The 16,664-nt window shown below is 36.9% G+C and overlaps 2 protein-coding genes across 4 annotated transcripts; both read left to right on the plus strand.

Moving 5' to 3' along the window:
• Window positions 1-216: 216 nt before the first annotated feature.
• On the plus strand, window positions 217-10,321 carry LOC107870116 (RNA-dependent RNA polymerase 6). 2 transcript variants are annotated; one of them, XM_016716534.2, is made up of 3 exons: window positions 217-473; window positions 5,957-8,737; window positions 9,234-10,321. In XM_016716534.2, the coding sequence occupies exons 2-3, from the start codon at window positions 6,020-6,022 to the stop codon at window positions 10,104-10,106; spliced, it is 3,591 nt and encodes a 1,196-aa protein (XP_016572020.1). In that variant the 5' UTR covers window positions 217-473; window positions 5,957-6,019; the 3' UTR covers window positions 10,107-10,321. The 2 variants fall into 2 exon arrangements, with proteins under 2 accessions (XP_016572020.1, XP_047268354.1); XM_047412398.1 differs by lacking the exon at window positions 217-473 and adding an exon at window positions 1,876-1,939.
• A 147-nt stretch (window positions 10,322-10,468) lies between these two features.
• On the plus strand, window positions 10,469-16,664 carry LOC107870117 (two pore potassium channel a). 2 transcript variants are annotated; one of them, XM_016716535.2, is made up of 5 exons: window positions 10,469-11,640; window positions 11,965-12,318; window positions 12,422-12,513; window positions 14,215-15,149; window positions 16,340-16,664. In XM_016716535.2, exons 4-5 carry the CDS (start codon window positions 14,254-14,256, stop codon window positions 16,506-16,508), a joined length of 1,065 nt encoding a protein of 354 aa, XP_016572021.2. In that variant the 5' UTR covers window positions 10,469-11,640; window positions 11,965-12,318; window positions 12,422-12,513; window positions 14,215-14,253; the 3' UTR covers window positions 16,509-16,664. The 2 variants fall into 2 exon arrangements, with proteins under 2 accessions (XP_016572021.2, XP_016572023.2); XM_016716537.2 differs by lacking the exons at window positions 10,469-11,640; window positions 11,965-12,318; window positions 12,422-12,513 and adding an exon at window positions 13,421-13,607.

Consider the following 16,664-nt stretch of genomic DNA (forward strand, 5'->3'; position numbering starts at 1 on the left):
TAATTGGATTCTATAAATTTGGTATACTCATTAAAAAAATATTTATTAAGAATTTATTTTATCAAATTAACCTTATTAATTATATTTTAAAAATATAAATTTAAATATTTATAATTTATTTAGTTATTTAATGATAATATTACTGGAAGAAAATTTCATCACTAAGACAACTAAATTTTAACAGATATTTTAAAAAGGAAGATAACTAATACTAAACGGAATGAGTAAAAACAAACAAACATCCTTCTCGTGTGACAACCCCTATACCCCTACCCCCCCACCACCCCACCCCACAAGTACACTCCCAAGTAACTGTAATCTCAAGCTTATTGAAGAAGCAAAAACAAGTAAAGCAAAAGCTAAAGCAAAAGCATAAAAAAGATTAACTCAATTATCATACTTCACTCAGTTTTCTATACACACTTTTCTTGCATTGATTCACCTTGTGTCTTTGATTATTCTGTTCAAGAAAGGTTAGTGGGGTTTTCTTGTTTTTCAATTTTTGTCAATTGGGGTTCTTAAAGTTTGTATCTTCTTGTTGTTATTGATCCAAATTTGTATCTATGTTGGTTTGCTTTTTATGCAATGTTTATACTGTCTTTTCCATTTTTTTCAATTGGTTATGTTGTTGTTATTGTTCAATTGGGGTTGTATCTATGGTTGATTTGCTGTACTGCATTGTTTATACTGTCTTTTCCATTTTTTGAATTGATTATGTTGTTGTTGTTGTTGTCCAATTGGGGTTCTTAAAGTTTGTATCTTGTTGAAGTTATTGATCTGAATTTGCATCTATGATTGATTTGCTTTACTGCACTGTTTATACTGTCTAATTTGCATCTATGGTTGGCCTGATTTTCTTGCATTTATTCACCTTGTGTTTTCGATCCCTCTGATCAAGAAAGGTTAGTGGGGTTTTCTTGTTTTTCCATGTTTTATCAATTGGAGTTCTTAAAGTTTGTATCTTGTTGTTGTTCTTGATTCAAATTACTGCATTGTGTATACTGTCTTTTCCATTTTTTCAATTGGTTATGTTGTTGTTGATGTTGTTCAATTGGGATTGCATCTATGGTTGATTTGGTTTACTGCATTGTTTATACTATCTTTTCATTTTTTCATTTGAGTATCTTGTTGTTGTTGTTGTTCAATTGGGGTTCTTAATGTTTGTATTTTGTTGAAGTTATTGATCTGAATTTGCATCTATAGTTGATTTGCTTTGCTGCATTGTTTGTACTGTCTTTTCCATTTTTTCAATTGGTTATGTTGTTGTTCTTGTTCAGTTGGGGTTCTTAAAGTTTGTATCTTGTTGAAGTTCTTAATCCAAATTTGCATCTATGGTTGGCCTAATTTTCTTGCATTTATTCATCTCGTGTCTTTGATCCTTCTGTTCAGGAAAGGTTAGTGGGGTTTTCTTGTTCTTCCATTTTTCTCAATTGGGGTTGTTAAAGTTTGTATCTTTGTTGAAGTTCTAGATCTGAATTTGAATTTGCATCTATGATTGATTTGTTTTACTGCATTGTTTGCACTGTTTTTGCCATTGTTTCAATTGGGTATATTGTTGTTGTTGATGCTGTCCAATTGGGATTCTTAAAAGATTGTATCTTGTTGAAGTTCTTGATCCAAATTTGCATCTATGGTTGATTTGATTTATGCATGATTTGGGTTTCTTAAAGTTTGCATCTTGTTGAAGTTCTTGATCCAAATTTATGTCTATGGTTGATTTGCTTTACTGCATTATTTATACTGTCTTTTTCATTTCAATTGGGTATGTTGTTTTTGTAGTTCAATTGGAGTTCTTAAAGTTTGTATCTTGTCGAAGTTCTTGAAAACCATCAAAAAATCGCTCAATTTCATAGTTCACTTACTCTTCTATACACACCATTTTGATCTGTTTTTCTTGCATTTATTCACCTTGTGTCTTTGATCATTCTGTTCAAGAAAGGTTAGTGGGATTCTCCTCAACAACAACAACAACAACAACATACCCAATGAATTCCCACATAGTGGAGTCTGGGGAGGGTAGATTGTATGCAGATCATACCATGGTTCTCTTGTTTTTCCATTTTTATCAATTGGGGTTCTTAAAGTTTGTATCTTCTTTTTGTTGTTCAATTGGGGTTCTTGTATCTTGTTGAAGTTCTTGCTCCAAATTTGTATGTGTGATTGATTTGCTTTACTGCATTGTATCCATTTTTCTCAATTGGGGTTCTTAAGTTTGTATCTTGTTGAAGTTCTTGATCCAAATTTGCATCTATGGTGTAACACCTCAGAAAAAAGTTTGAATTTAGTTTAATAGTTTGAATAAGTAGAACTCCTCATTCTATAGGGAGTGACGTAGTACATATGGCTTAAGGATAATTAATAGTGTGGAGGAATATAACATTAAGTTGATGAAAAGCAGTGTAAGTATAATTATTTATCTCGATATTTGATGTCTATTGGAATAAAATAGTAAGTGATACCTCCTTATATTTTCTTTTTATATATTTGTTATTAATATCGAGAATATGTGGGAGCCACCTCTTAATTATTTTCCCTAAGCTAGCTTGTGTTGAAAAAGAGGGGAGCATATTCTCATTATCACTCGAATTGATTCGAGGAAACAAGAAAGAACGCCATCCCCTTTTTCTCTCCGATCAACAACGATAATAAATCTTAACCTTCAAAAAGGAATTATAAGCGGAGGAAGGGTACCTATGTCCTTTGGATCATAAGCTCAAGGATTTTGTGGCAACATTAAAGGATTTCAAGAACTAATTTATAATATTTATAGTTGGAATTTGTACTCCAAGAGGTAAATTCCTTATCCTATTTTCGAATATGACTATAGATAAGCATTTGGGGATATTTAATCCGAATTTTTATACTATATCTTAAATTGGGTTAGATTAGTTAGGGTTCTTGAATAAAAGGTAAAAGTTGAAATTGGATAGAATTGATGGAATTATGTATTAGGTGAACTGTTAACTCGTTTGCGTGAAGTAAGTCGTTTTATATGTAAGTATGTTTAGAGAATTTTCTTCATCACCATTAATGAAGATTATGGAGCTTTATGTCCACTAGGTGTTCGATAAAATGTCGTAGTGATTCAATTATTTCATTTCATAGTCGAGTATCACGTGAATAAATTATGGCTATGTAGATTGAATCTTTGGGGTTGTTTGGAACCCGCAAATCTGCTTTATCTATGAAATCCTCGAGATTTCCTGTTGTAAGATAAAGGGCAGCCCGTTGTATATTGTGGAACTCGAAATCGAGGCATGTAAATCTAAAACCTCCTTCGCCTATAAGGCACGACCTATTGTCATTTTTTCCCCTATATAGTTGGCATAGTCTACTCTATATATGTGAATAGAGTTTTCAGTTTCTATATGTCTAACACATGACTACGTTTCCTTTTCATTTGAAATTACGCGTCTTCACGTCCCATGCGTCTATTTGTTGAAGTGAAAAATGTTCGTACTACTCCCGTCAAGTCAAGTATCTTTAGAGTTGGTTCGTCTTCATTAGAAATTCTTAGAAGTCACCTAGTATATCATCATATGCTATAAATTAGAATAAATGGCCATATTATAGTCGCACTAAATTAGATCACTTAGTGATATAGTCATATGATGATATAAAGTACAAGTGTTTTAATAGTTCGATACTATCAAAGAAGCCAGTTGCATATGAAAAACACTACTTGAATAACTAAACAATATTTCTCGTAATATATTCTTGCATAGGCCTACGAGGCACTATTGATAAAAGTTAACGACGGGAGGGTATTCATAGTTTTGGCTTGGCACATACGCACGACGGAATTCTATGCACAAAATTGAGACCAGACCACTATAGTGAGCCCGAATTTGTGGCGTACCTGCCTTTGTAGTATCATTTGCATTTGGAGTCAGCAGGACTAGTTCCCCTGACTCGAGCCAATATATGACGCATATGGCTTGCGGGCAGACCCTCATAGTGAGCCCGGGGGAGCGTACCTTTTATCAGACCGCGATTATAGTTATACATATAAAATCATAGTCAAGAGTATTTGGGTAACGCATGTTGTACACTTGACATGGAATGCCTTTGGTAGGCTATCACATGATTATTTGTATTAAAAGTAGGCACATGACATCACTTAGGCAAATTACTGGGCCCTTAATAACGATGATTTATTAATAAGCGGTTATATGATAAGTTAATACGGTAAATGCATAGGTAATAGTCTTATGTGGTGTATTTGTCACTTCTCTCAGAAGTTATAGTTTCATATAAGAGGCTCTAGTATTCAGTCGTCCGCAGTTGCTCATTCTATTGTTTGATTCATTGAGCATCCTTATACATTTACTTGTGATTTTGTCTGCTTTACATACTAGTACATATTTTATATGTACTAACGTCCCTACCTTCGGGGATGCTGCATTTCTGTAAATACGGGATCAGATATATCGAGGAGCAGACTTCTATACTAGGCACTTGTCAGTATTCAGCAAAGCAGTCGGTGAGCTCCTCACTTACCTGGAGCTAATAACTGCTAGTACTATTTAATCATGTTTTCGGTTATAGTTTGGGTGTGTTGGGGCCCTACCCCGACCATCTTCCCAGGTACAATTAGTATTTCTCTAGAGGCTTCGTAGACAATATTAAGTTGTCATGTGTGGTCATAGTTTCACTTGTGTATATCAGTTAGATTCAATGAACCAGAATTGTGTATTTACATAGACCCTCATAATTGTTTAGGGATAGTAACTCTTCTGCTTAGAATATCTGTCGGTGGTATAGCACATACTTATACGGTTCTTGTCCGCTTTGTCTGGGCTGCGGGGCATGACATATGGTTGATGTCTTCCCATATGTCCTCACCTTGGTTGACAGAGTTACATGGTATCCTGTGAAATTAGTCGAGGTGTGAGAAAAGGCCTTATTCTTTGGAAGATCTTTCTCGTGTCCGGTACTGTATGGTTATAAAGCTGGCATGGATACTAGGGTCATCCAAAAATTAAAAAAAAATTAAAAAATCTATGGTTGATTTGCTTCACTGCATTGTTTATATGTTTTTTTTCCATTTTTCTCAATTGGGTGTCTTAAAGTTTGTATCTTGTTGTTGTTCTTGATCCAAATTTGCATCTACATTTGATTTGCTTTACTGCGTTGTTTATAGTTTATACTGTTTTCCCATTATTCTATATTGGGATTCTTAAGGTTTGTATCTTGTTGAAGTTCTTGATCCAAGTTGTTATCTATGGTTGATTTGCTTTACTGCATTATTTATACTGTTTTTTCCATTTTTATCAATTGGTTTTCTTAAAGTTTGTATTTAGTTGACGTTCTTGATCCGAATTTGCATCTATGGTTGATTTGCCTTACTGCGTGATTTATACGGTTTTTACCTTTACAGAAGTGGGGTTCTCGTGTTATGTATTTCTCTCGTTTTGGTTTCTGAAAGTTTGTATCTTCTTGAAGCTTTGAATCCAAATTTGCATCAATTGATCATTTGCTTCACTTATGGCTGTGTTGTTGATGCACTATTCTTTTTTTCTAGTTGCAGAAAGTGGGGTCCTCTAGTTATGCAAATTTTCTCAATTGAGTTACTTATATTTTTCCTTGAGCTGAGTGTCTATCGGAAACAACCTCTCTACGTCTAAGGTAGGGGTAGGTCTGTGCATACTCTACCCTCCCCGGACCCCACTTTGTGGAATTATATTTGGTATGTTGTTGTTGTGTTGTCGTTGAGTTTCTTTACATTTTATTCTTGCTACCCTGTCTTCTAATTGTTTTTGTGCTACCCTGTTTTGTAATTGTTTTTTTGAGCCTAGGGTTTATCGAAAACAGACTACCTACCCCACAAAGGTAGGGGTAAGCTTTGCGTACATCCTCCTACCCCCCCGAGATCCTACTTGCCTCATACATTGTGTATTCTATAAGATTTTTCCTGTTGTTTCGTTTTATTCATAAATTTTGGATCATTTAACAGGTGAACTTGGAGGGTGTGTGTATAAGCAAGTTCAACGTTTCGTTCGACTCCTTCAAGATAAAGATGGGATCAGAGGGTTCTGAAATGACTCTAGTAGTGACTCAAATTAGTGTTGGTGGGTTCGACAACAATGTCAATGCGAAAAAGCTTTCGGAATATCTGGAAGAACAAGTTGGACAAGTGTGGAGATGTAGATTAAAGACTTCATCCACTCCTCCCGAGTCTTACCCAGTTTATGACATTGATGCAGAGAAGGTGCGGAGAATGAACAATTACGAAAAAGTGGAACCTCATGCTTTCGTTCATTTTGCATCTTCAGGGTCAGCAAAGAATGCTCTTGCTGCTGCTAGGCGCGATGAACTCTTATTAGAGAAGCCTCTGAAGGTAAGTTTGGGTCCTGAGAATTTCCATAAGATGAACCAGAGGAGAAGTGATACCCTGCCGTATAAGTTTTCGGATGTTAATGTAGAAATTGGAGCACTGGTTAGTAGTGATGATTTTGTGGTTGGTTGGAGGGGACCTCATACGGGTGTTAACTTTCTTGTGGACCCATTCGATGGGACATGCAAAATACTCTTCACAAAGGATACTGTTTTCGGTTTCAAGGGTGAAGGAAGACATGCTGTTATAAAATGCAATTTCAAGATTGAGTTTTTGCTGAGGGAGATCAATGAAATAAAGGAATACAAAGACTTCTCGTCTTTGGTAATATTGTTACATCTGGCTTCAGCTCCATTGGTTTTCTACAGAACTGCTGATGACGATATTGAAGAGTCGGTAGCATTTGATTTATTGGACGATGACGATCAGTGGATCCGAACCACAGATATCACATGTAGTGGAGCCATTGGTAGGTTAAATACCTACCGTATTTCAATTCGACCTCGAAATGGTCCTAGTTTTAACAAGGCCATGAATTATTTCAAGTCAAGTAGGGTGCCCGTGGTGGAACAGCGTATCGGGCAGAGGCTCCGGGTGAGAGATGAGCCTGATTTTGGGGTTTCCATGTCAGAACCTTTCTTCTGCTTTCATAATCATGAAGGCATAAGCTTTAAGGTTCTGTTCATGGTAAATGCGGTTATGCACAAAGGCATAATTAATCAGCATCAGATGACTGCTGAGTTTTTTTCATTGCTTAGAACGCATGAGGAGGGGGTCAATTTATCTGCACTGAAGCATATCTTTTCTTATAAAAGACCCGTCAATGATGCTATTCATAAGTTGTCACGCATCCAGAGATGGCTGTTTAATAATCCTAACCTTCTCGAGAGAACTGGACAGTTGGATGACATTGTAGAGGTTAGAAGGTTGGCTATTACCCCTACCAAAGCATATTGTCTTCCACCGACTGTGGAGCTATCCAATAGAGTCCTTAGGAAGTATAAACATGTTTCAGATCGATTTTTGCGAGTTACGTTCATGGATGAGGGCATGCGTAACCTGAATAGGAAGGTTCTGACATACTATGCTGCTAACATTGTGAGAGAAATTACATCAAATTCTAATCCCCAGAGAACTGCAATCTTCCAAAGGGTGAAAAGTATGCTGATTAATGGATTTTATCTGTGTGGTCGGAAATACTCCTTTTTGGCATTCTCAGCTAACCAGCTTAGGGATCGTTCTGCCTGGTTTTTTGCAGAAACCCCGGAAATTAGGGTGCCCAACATCATAAACTGGATGGGGATGTTCAGTAACAGGAATGTTGCAAAATGTGCTGCTAGGATGGGACAGTGCTTTTCATCAACCTATGCAACAGTGGAAGTCCTTCCAAGCAAGGTTAACTCTGAGCTTCCAGATATAGAAAGAAATGACTATGTCTTTTCTGATGGAATCGGCATGATGTCAGAAGATCTAGCAATAGAAGTTGCGGAGAAGTTGCAATTGAGTGTCAATCCTCCTTGTGCTTATCAGATAAGGTATGCTGGTTATAAAGGTGTTGTCACATGTTGGCCGGGGAAGAATGATGGTTTCAGCCTTTCTCTGAGAACAAGTATGAAGAAATTCGACTCGAATCACACTATCCTTGAAATCTGCTCTTGGACGAGATCACAACCTGGTTTTCTGAATCGGCAAATAATAACCTTGCTCTCGTCCTTGGACGTTAAGGATGCAATATTTTGGGAAATGCAGAAAGAAATGTTAACAAGGTTGGATAAGATACTTGTGAATTCGGACGTGGCTTTTGATGTCGTTACAGCTTCATGTGGTGAGGCTGGAAATACAGTGGCTATAATGTTGAGTGCGGGTTTTAAACCTCAAAGTGAGCCTCATTTAAGGGGGATGTTGTCTAGCATTAGAGCTGCTCAACTTGGCGACCTCAGGAATAAGGCAAGGATATTTGTTCCTTCAGGAAGGTGGTTAATGGGCTGTTTGGATGAACTCGGTAAACTTGAGCAAGGCCAATGCTTTATTCAAGTGTCAAGCCCTTCTTTGGAGAATTGTTTTGTTAAGCATGGCCCAGAGTTTTCTGACATCAAGAAAAATCTTCAAGTGATTAAGGGCCTCGTTATAATTGCAAAGAACCCGTGTCTTCATCCCGGGGATGTGAGGATTCTGGAGGCTGTAGATGTTCCCGGTTTACACCATCTCTATGATTGTCTGGTCTTCCCTCAGAAAGGGGACAGGCCACATCCAAATGAAGCATCAGGGAGTGACCTTGACGGTGACCTCTACTTTGTGACTTGGGATGAAAATCTCATCCCACCTAGTAAGAAAAGCTGGATGCCAATGGCATATGATCCTGCAGAAGCTAAACAGTTGGGTCGTCCAGTTAAACATGCGGTAACTACCTAACTATAATGATAGTTCTTGCAGCTTTGATTCATATCTTCCGATATTTTTGTTTAGCTTTTCCAGATATGTATACGTTTGTGTTGCAGCGTAATGTTCAATGGGCAAGAATTCTGATGAGAGATAATTATAAGCCTGCGTGAAAATCTAGCATCACTTGTTCTTTAGCTAATGTTTATCTTTTAAGAGGCTGTTTTGAGTTTTTTTGCATTATTAAGATATACTTGTTGCTCACTTTTCTTGTATTATGCATCCCAAGTTGACGTATGTATATATCTGTAATAGAAGAGAGACTCTTTTTCTGTAGTCACACTCACTAGAATAAAAAGAAAAAAGCTAAAGGCACTGCACTTGCAATAAGTCTACTTTATGGCACTTATTATTTGTTGGATCATTCAACCGGTTGCGCAATATTCTTTCGTATATTATTTTTCCGGTATGCCATTTATTTTTTCAGTTTTAACCTATGCGTTTCTTTTTTTTACAGGACATAGTAGAATTTTTCTCAAAGCACATGGTTCAAGAGAGTCTAGGAGAAATCTGCAACGCACATGTGGTTCATGCCGACCTAAGTGAATTTGGAGCTATGGATGAGAAGTGCCTTAAATTGGCAGAGCTTGCTGCTCTAGCCGTTGATTTCCCTAAAACCGGAAAACTTGTCACCATGCCATTTGACCTCAAACCAAAAATGTATCCTGACTTCATGGGGAAAGAGGCATTTCAATCGTACGAGTCAAAGAAAATTTTGGGCAAATTATTTAGGCAAGTGAAAGATTGTGATGCAGAGGGTGGAGAATCTTCTGGGCTTGAGTATGTCCCTGAAAACATCCCATATGATACTAATCTCGAGATCCCGGGATACGAAGATTTCATAGATGACACATGGAGCCTCAAATGTTCTTATGATGGTCAGTTGATTGGTCTTTTAGGACAATACAAAGTTAACAGGGAGGAAGAGGTGGTTTCTGGACATATATGGTCCATGCCAAAGTACAGTTCTAAGAAGCAAGGGGAATTAAAAGAGAGGCTGAAGCACGCATATAATACGTTGAGGAAGGAGTTCAGGAATGTTTTCGAGCAGATGGGGCCTAATTTTGATCTGCTTTCCAATGATGAGAAGAATACTATCTATGAAAGAAAGGCATCCGCATGGTATCGGGTCACCTATCATCCTCAATGGGTGACTAGATCACTGGAGTTGCAATTGCCAGATGCTGCCTCAAATAGTGTTATGTTAAGTTTTGCTTGGATTGCAGCAGATTACCTTGCTCGAATTAAAATTAGGCACCGGGGAATGCAACGTTCTGACTCTACCAAGCCTATTAATTCCCTCGGAAGGTATCTTGTTAACAAGATATAACGACAACAGCTTTCATGCGGCTAAATGCAAAAATATTGGCTGCTTATCAACTTTTTGGCTGTAAGGCCACTCTGCCATTATCAATTCCTGATTTGACGTCCTTTTGAACCTCCTATTGGTTGTTTCCTTATGTTCTTCAGTTATTATATGAAATGTCATCCATGAGTTTGCCTGCTTATCAATAAAAACTTTTGTCGATACAGCAGTTGCTTTTACTGGTGCCCCTCTTTCCATCATTGCAGTATTCTGGTTTGTGGCATTTGCTTGCTCCTAGTTTGTATCTGTTGTTGTTGTGTTTTTATTCTTCTGCTTTTCTGTATACTGTCAAGGGAAAGTTCATGACGATACAAAACATACATTAGATTATGTTGTGCAACAAGCAGGATCAACAGTTGACGGTTTAAGGAATGTGTCAAACAGTCTGTCTTTTGTCAAGGACGCTGGAGTTAGTCAAATCTTTCTACCGCAATATGTTCAAAACAACATCGACTAGGTCTACGCCACGATTAGCTCAGCTGCTGAAACTCTTGAAAGTGAAACCAAGAAGAACAAGAAGGATATCATGATTATCTTAGACATTGTGTAAGCACTTATAGGCAATTCATTTAAGTTTTCTGAACTATAGTGAACTTGTGATGCATGTCATTATAGGCTGGATCTTTGATGCCGTCACTTTTATCGTATGTGGTGCATATCTTGTTCTTCACAAGTAAGTATGTCGAGCTGTACTATTATCTGTCCTATTATGCTTCTCCATATCTGATGTTCAAACGCCTCCACGCCAACCTTCAAATGAAATAAAAAGATAGAAAAGACTAATAGGAATAGGAAAACTATACCCCTTTTACACAACGAATCAATACGTCTGTTACGCTGCCTCTACTAGGTAATAACTTTATGTTCTGAAACCTCCTTATGTAGTGTTGTCTTTGACATATACTCCCTCCGTTTCAATTTGTTCGTCTTATGTTACTTTTTTAGTCTGTTTCAATATGAATGCCTCTTTCTCTTTTTGGAAACTCTTTGATAGCAACTTTCCACATGGCATGTTTAAGACCAAAAGATCAAAGGGTATTTTAGTACATTCCACACATCTTTAGTTTAAGACCACAAGATTCAAAAGTCTTCTTTTTTGGCTTAAACTCCGTGCCATGTCAAAACCGGACAAACAAATTGAAACTGAGGGAGTACAAACTTTTGATACTGTTAGTTTCTTTTTTGTTTGTTCAGTTATATATGTTTGTCTATCTAAGTGCAACGGGAAGACACATGTGTGGCTATGGATGATTTGGTCAGAAATCCATCGGGCTCATACAACGCTCTGCTGCTGCCCACGAAACGCTGTCATGGAGCAAAGAGGTCACCTACCAATTGGTTGGAGTCGCTAACAGGGATCATCACCAATGTTTCAAACATCAATCCTCCTTCGCTGGTCCACTGGTCCACTGGTCCCTAACCTCTGTAGTCCATTTAATTCGGACAAGACAGACTGGAAATGTGCCAGCGGTAAAGTGGACTTAGCTATGCCAAACAGGTATATGAACATTTTTCAGTCCAAGAAAACAAACAGTGAAGATAGAATGCTGAACAAGAACTCTTTATTACTAGGTGGCGTTTGCGATGTTTTAAAAATGACATAAAGTTAAGTACTTTCTGTTATCAGATGCCATGTCCATATTTCGCTAATCTAATATCACAGTTCGCGTTAAGGAAACAACCTTAATTGGGATTCCATTTCAGATGGATTATGTGCTTCATATTCTATTTTGCTTATGCAGAATGGTAGGAAAAACATGTTGATGTATATTTGATTCAAATAGGTAAACTGTATTCAGTGACTTCCATTGTATTAATGCAGGTTTGGAAGAATTATGTCTGCCAAGTTCCGAGATTCATGATGAACGTCGTCCTGATGTGGAACGATACAGTAAGTGGACCTAACATCCTTTTAGCTCTAGTCTCAGGTACAGTAATGATTGCGCTCCTTTGTTGGGTACTATATGCAAGAGAGAGACATCACCAGAAGCATGCCAAACTTGTCGATGCTACGTATGGTCAAGAATCTTTCCCAGGGAAAAGCCAGCGGTGATTTTTCAATTAGTTTTGAGCATCTTAGCAACAAGATGTTCTTATGTATATAGTATGGCTGGCTAATATGTTCCTTTATGACAAGTCGGTTAGGAACTTGTAGGGGATTGTCCGGCTCCTCCAGGTATGGTATAATATTGTTCCCCATACAGTAGCCATGAGTTCCTTCTTGAATTGCCTCCACTTCTTCCTTTTGATGTTGAGCAGAACCCGTTTCGTGTCTCCAGCTTGAAGTGTAAAGTAACCGGTAGAGTTGGTGTCATGTGACAAGGAGGTCATGAGCTCAAGCAGTGGAAACAGCTTCTTGCAGAAATGTAAGGTGAGGTTGCTTACAATACCCTTTTGGTCCGGCCTTCCTCAGACCCCGTGCATCGAGCTTTTGTGCACCGGGCTGGCCCTTTAGCTTGGAGTATTGATGCAGATTGTTGTGTGTATACAGGACATGGACATCAAATTATGTGTTTATATAACGCTCCTCGCTATGTTTAAAACTATGCTGTTTGAACTCTCAAAAAATGTTGTTGCACTCGTGTTGGATTCTTCAAAAATGTACTTCTTTTGAACAGTCCGACACCCATCCATCGACATTTTCAAAGAGTCCAAGCAACATAGGTTTAAAGTAAATTTAACTACATCTTATAAAATGAAACAAAAGGTATTTGAAAAATCATGCTATATAAGGAATGAATTGTTAATGTATAAAGGAAAGTTAAGATAATTTTTTTTTCCCACTTTGTCCTTAAAATTATTTATTTTTTTTTTAAAAAATGTTAATTACTCATTCAAAAGAGTTACGGTACTCCCTCCGTTCCTAAATATTTGTCATGCTTACTAAAATAAATATTCCATAATACATGTTATTTTAGAACAAAACATAGTTACTTGTTCGTTATCATCTTTATCCTTAGTCATAAATATAAAGATATATCAATATATTACAAAAAAGAAAAATATTAAATAGAAAGTAATAAATAAAGGTAATTTAGTCAAATTAGTCTTTACTTAATGTTTTTTCCTTAAGGGGCAAGCAAATTTAAAAGTGACAAGTATTTAGGAACAAAGGGAGTTTATTAAATAAAAGACTTTATTTTTTAATTTATGATTTGTTGAAAAATTAAAATCATTTGCAAGCCTCCAATTAATTTTGTAAAGGTGAATGGACAAACATAAATTTCTTGTGATTCACAGTAACATTTTGCTTTTATCCTCTAATCATTAACCCTTTTTTTCTTTTTTTTTTTCTTCAAATTTTTTAGCCATAATTAAAAATATTTGCTTTTTTTTTCTCCTTTTTTTCCATGCCTATTATTCTTTTTTTCCTTCTGATTTTTGTAAAACTTTCTGTTCATCCAGAAGAACAATTGCATGGATTTGTAAAAGGTCTATCTAATGAATATGATGTTTTAACATAAGGTAAATATAAATATTTTTAGAAATTTTCTCTGGATTTTTTTAATAACACATTTTTTTTTTTGGTTATGGGATTAAGCATTGCCTTTTATATTTTTTTTCTCACCTTTATTTATGGTATTGAAAACTCTCTCATTAATTTCGTTTTCTTGATTTCTATTCATCGCGTGTTTATTTCTTTATATTTTGGGAAATCCTGGCTTCGCCACGACGCCACCTATAGAATACATAGTGTTTTTTTGACTAGATTGTTGAAACAACAAAATGACCTCAAGGCTCAAACATGCAAAATTTAACAATATTTGGACTTGTAAACAAAGAGCTATATGTGTATTCTATTCCTCTTTCTAAATTTTTGTGAATGAAGCCAATGTTGCAAAGATTGAAACTTAACATGGATCAATTGTTCCATATTTGTTGCGATATTTTTGGCTGCTATAGTGAAACGTATAATATAGTAACATAATATGAAAGATTAATTCCACGGAAAGCATGATTGTTACAGTGAAATGTTGTATGATCACGAATATCAAATGTATAAATTTATGTTTCGCCTTATACTTAGCTAGAAATTCTAGTTGATTTTGAATGTGCATTACCTTGATTGCAGTTTGATTTGGTACTTAAAAGCATGTTATTTTGAGCTGTAATGGCGAATGGTGATGTTGAAGAACCTCTACTACAAGGCAATGTAAATTCATCGATAAGATTTAGTGATATAAACTCATTTAAGCGAAGGCGGCCTCAATCTAGTAGGAGTTGTTGTACTATTAGTCATGCACAGACAAATAATGAGGAATCACTTCATTGCCCTGAGCTCATTTCAACGAAGAGTTTTAGGCTCAGAGATGTACTATTGTTCTTGGCTGCCTATATAGGAGTCGGAGCGATTTGCTTCTTCATGATAAGTGATCAAATCGAGGGCAAAAAGACGAATGGGATTCTTGATGCAATATATTTGTGTATTGTTACAATGACTACTGTTGGATATGGTGATCTTGTACCTAAAAGCACGCTAGCGAAGCTTCTCGCGTGTGTTTTTGTGTTCACTGGTATGGCTCTTGTCGGATTTGTTCTGAGTAAAGCAGCGGATAGTTTTCTGGAGAGGCAACAAATCCTTTTCGTCAAAGCTATCAAAATGAAGAAAGACTGTAACAGTTCGACGGAGGTTTTGAAAGAGGTAGAAACGAACATCGAGAAGTACAAGTTCGTAACTACTTTGGCAATACTTGTGGTACTTACTGTGCTCGGAACAATTTTTCTGTGCAAAGTCGAGGATTTGAGTTTGTTTGATGCTTTTTATTGTGTTTGTGCTTCGATTAGTACTTTGGGGTATGGAGATAAGAGTTTTTCGACGAAATGGGGACGTCTATTCGCTTCTTTTTGGATATTGATGAGCACAATTTGTTTGGGACAGTTATTTTACTCCCTTGCTGAATTATATACAGAACAAAGACGAAAATCTTTGTTCCGATGGGTTCTAAATCGCGAGCTGACAAATTCAGACCTGCAGGCTGCGGATCTTGATCACGACAGTGAAGTGAGGTAAGTTGTTATATATAAGTTGATATTCCGCACGTTTTTTTCATTCTTTTCTTATGAGGTCGTGTACAACAACCTTAACTGCACAAGCCTGGGCTGGGCCAACCTCCATCCCTAGAGGAGCCGTATGAGGCGGAAGCTCCACGTACGGTTTTGAAGCCGAGCCTTTCCAGCAATGGGGCCTAGGGACCTATGATAGATCATTGGAGTCTTGAAATTATATAAATATGATAAGAATGGAGACAGCTACCCTAGTCGTCATCTTTATATCTGGTTTACTTGTAAGTTTTACTGGGTACGCCTTATATACCGCTTTTGGGCAACCTTTTCAACGACTAAGAGATCCATTCAAGGAACATAGAGACTAGTCGAAGTACTAAGCCTCCCGATATTGGGAGGAGATTCGAGATTCCGTAAGTAAATGAGTGCTTTCTTTCAATGGACTTAGCTAAAGATAGAGCACAGTGGAAGAAAATGATCTATATAGGCGATAACATTTAGTTGGGAATATTTTAAAGTTATGGTTGTACGTTTATGAAGACGAGCCTTAGCCGGTAAAAGTTGTTGTCATGCGACCAAAAGGTCACATGTAGAACCGCAAAGTAAGGCTGCATACATAAAACCTGATATGGTCTAGCCCTTCCTAGGACCCCTTCCTTATCTAGAGCTTAGTGCGGGCTGCAGGGGCGAACACATAGACAAACTTTTGGTGCTCCGGCACCCATTATATTCGACGCTGATTAAGTATAATTATTTAAAACATGTATAAAATTTGGTATAAGATTTAGAAAAGCAGCTAGTAAGCCAAGAAGATAGCTGGGTACTTTAGTTTCCAGGTGGAACCTTAAACCTTTGGACGTCAATATGTGTGTTCGAACCTTCCGTGCACCTACGACTCCTAAATCCTGGGTCCGCCACCTGCTAGGCTGTCCTTTTAGTATGTTCCCATTCCGTCTCTGAGCCTTGCGCCAGTAAAATGATAACATAGAACTTCTAGTACTTCAAACCTTTCTGATATTAAAATTGGCTGCAAATGAGTGTAAACGGAGAAACACGGTTACTGAGGATTCATATAGCCGACATCAACTTGTTTAGAACTGAGACATAGTTGATGTTGTTGTTGTTGTTGTTGTTTCGGTTTCAACTTTCTGTGCTACATTCTAATCATCTCGATTTCATTTTTCTTCATCCAGCGCTGCAGAATTCATCGTTTATAAACTTAAAGAGTTGGGGAAGATAACTGAGGAAGACATCTCTATAGTCATGGAAAGCTTCAAATTACTTGATGTTGATCATTCAGGCACATTGACTGAAAATGATATTGCACTTTTGCACTCGTTATCGTCGCGATCCAAAAGCTGATAAACATATTATGTTTTTGTTCATAGATGATTGAACTATGGACATTGCACAGAAATTTTTTTGTAACTTTCAATCCTATGCCTTGGTGTTTGGAAAAAAGATCATGTATGTATATATTTGAGAAGAATGTAAGTTTAAGGCATGTTAAATTTACCA

The sequence above is a fragment of the Capsicum annuum genome, chromosome 5 (assembly GCF_002878395.1).
Source record: "Capsicum annuum cultivar UCD-10X-F1 chromosome 5, UCD10Xv1.1, whole genome shotgun sequence".
Lineage (NCBI taxonomy): Eukaryota > Viridiplantae > Streptophyta > Magnoliopsida > Solanales > Solanaceae > Capsicum > Capsicum annuum.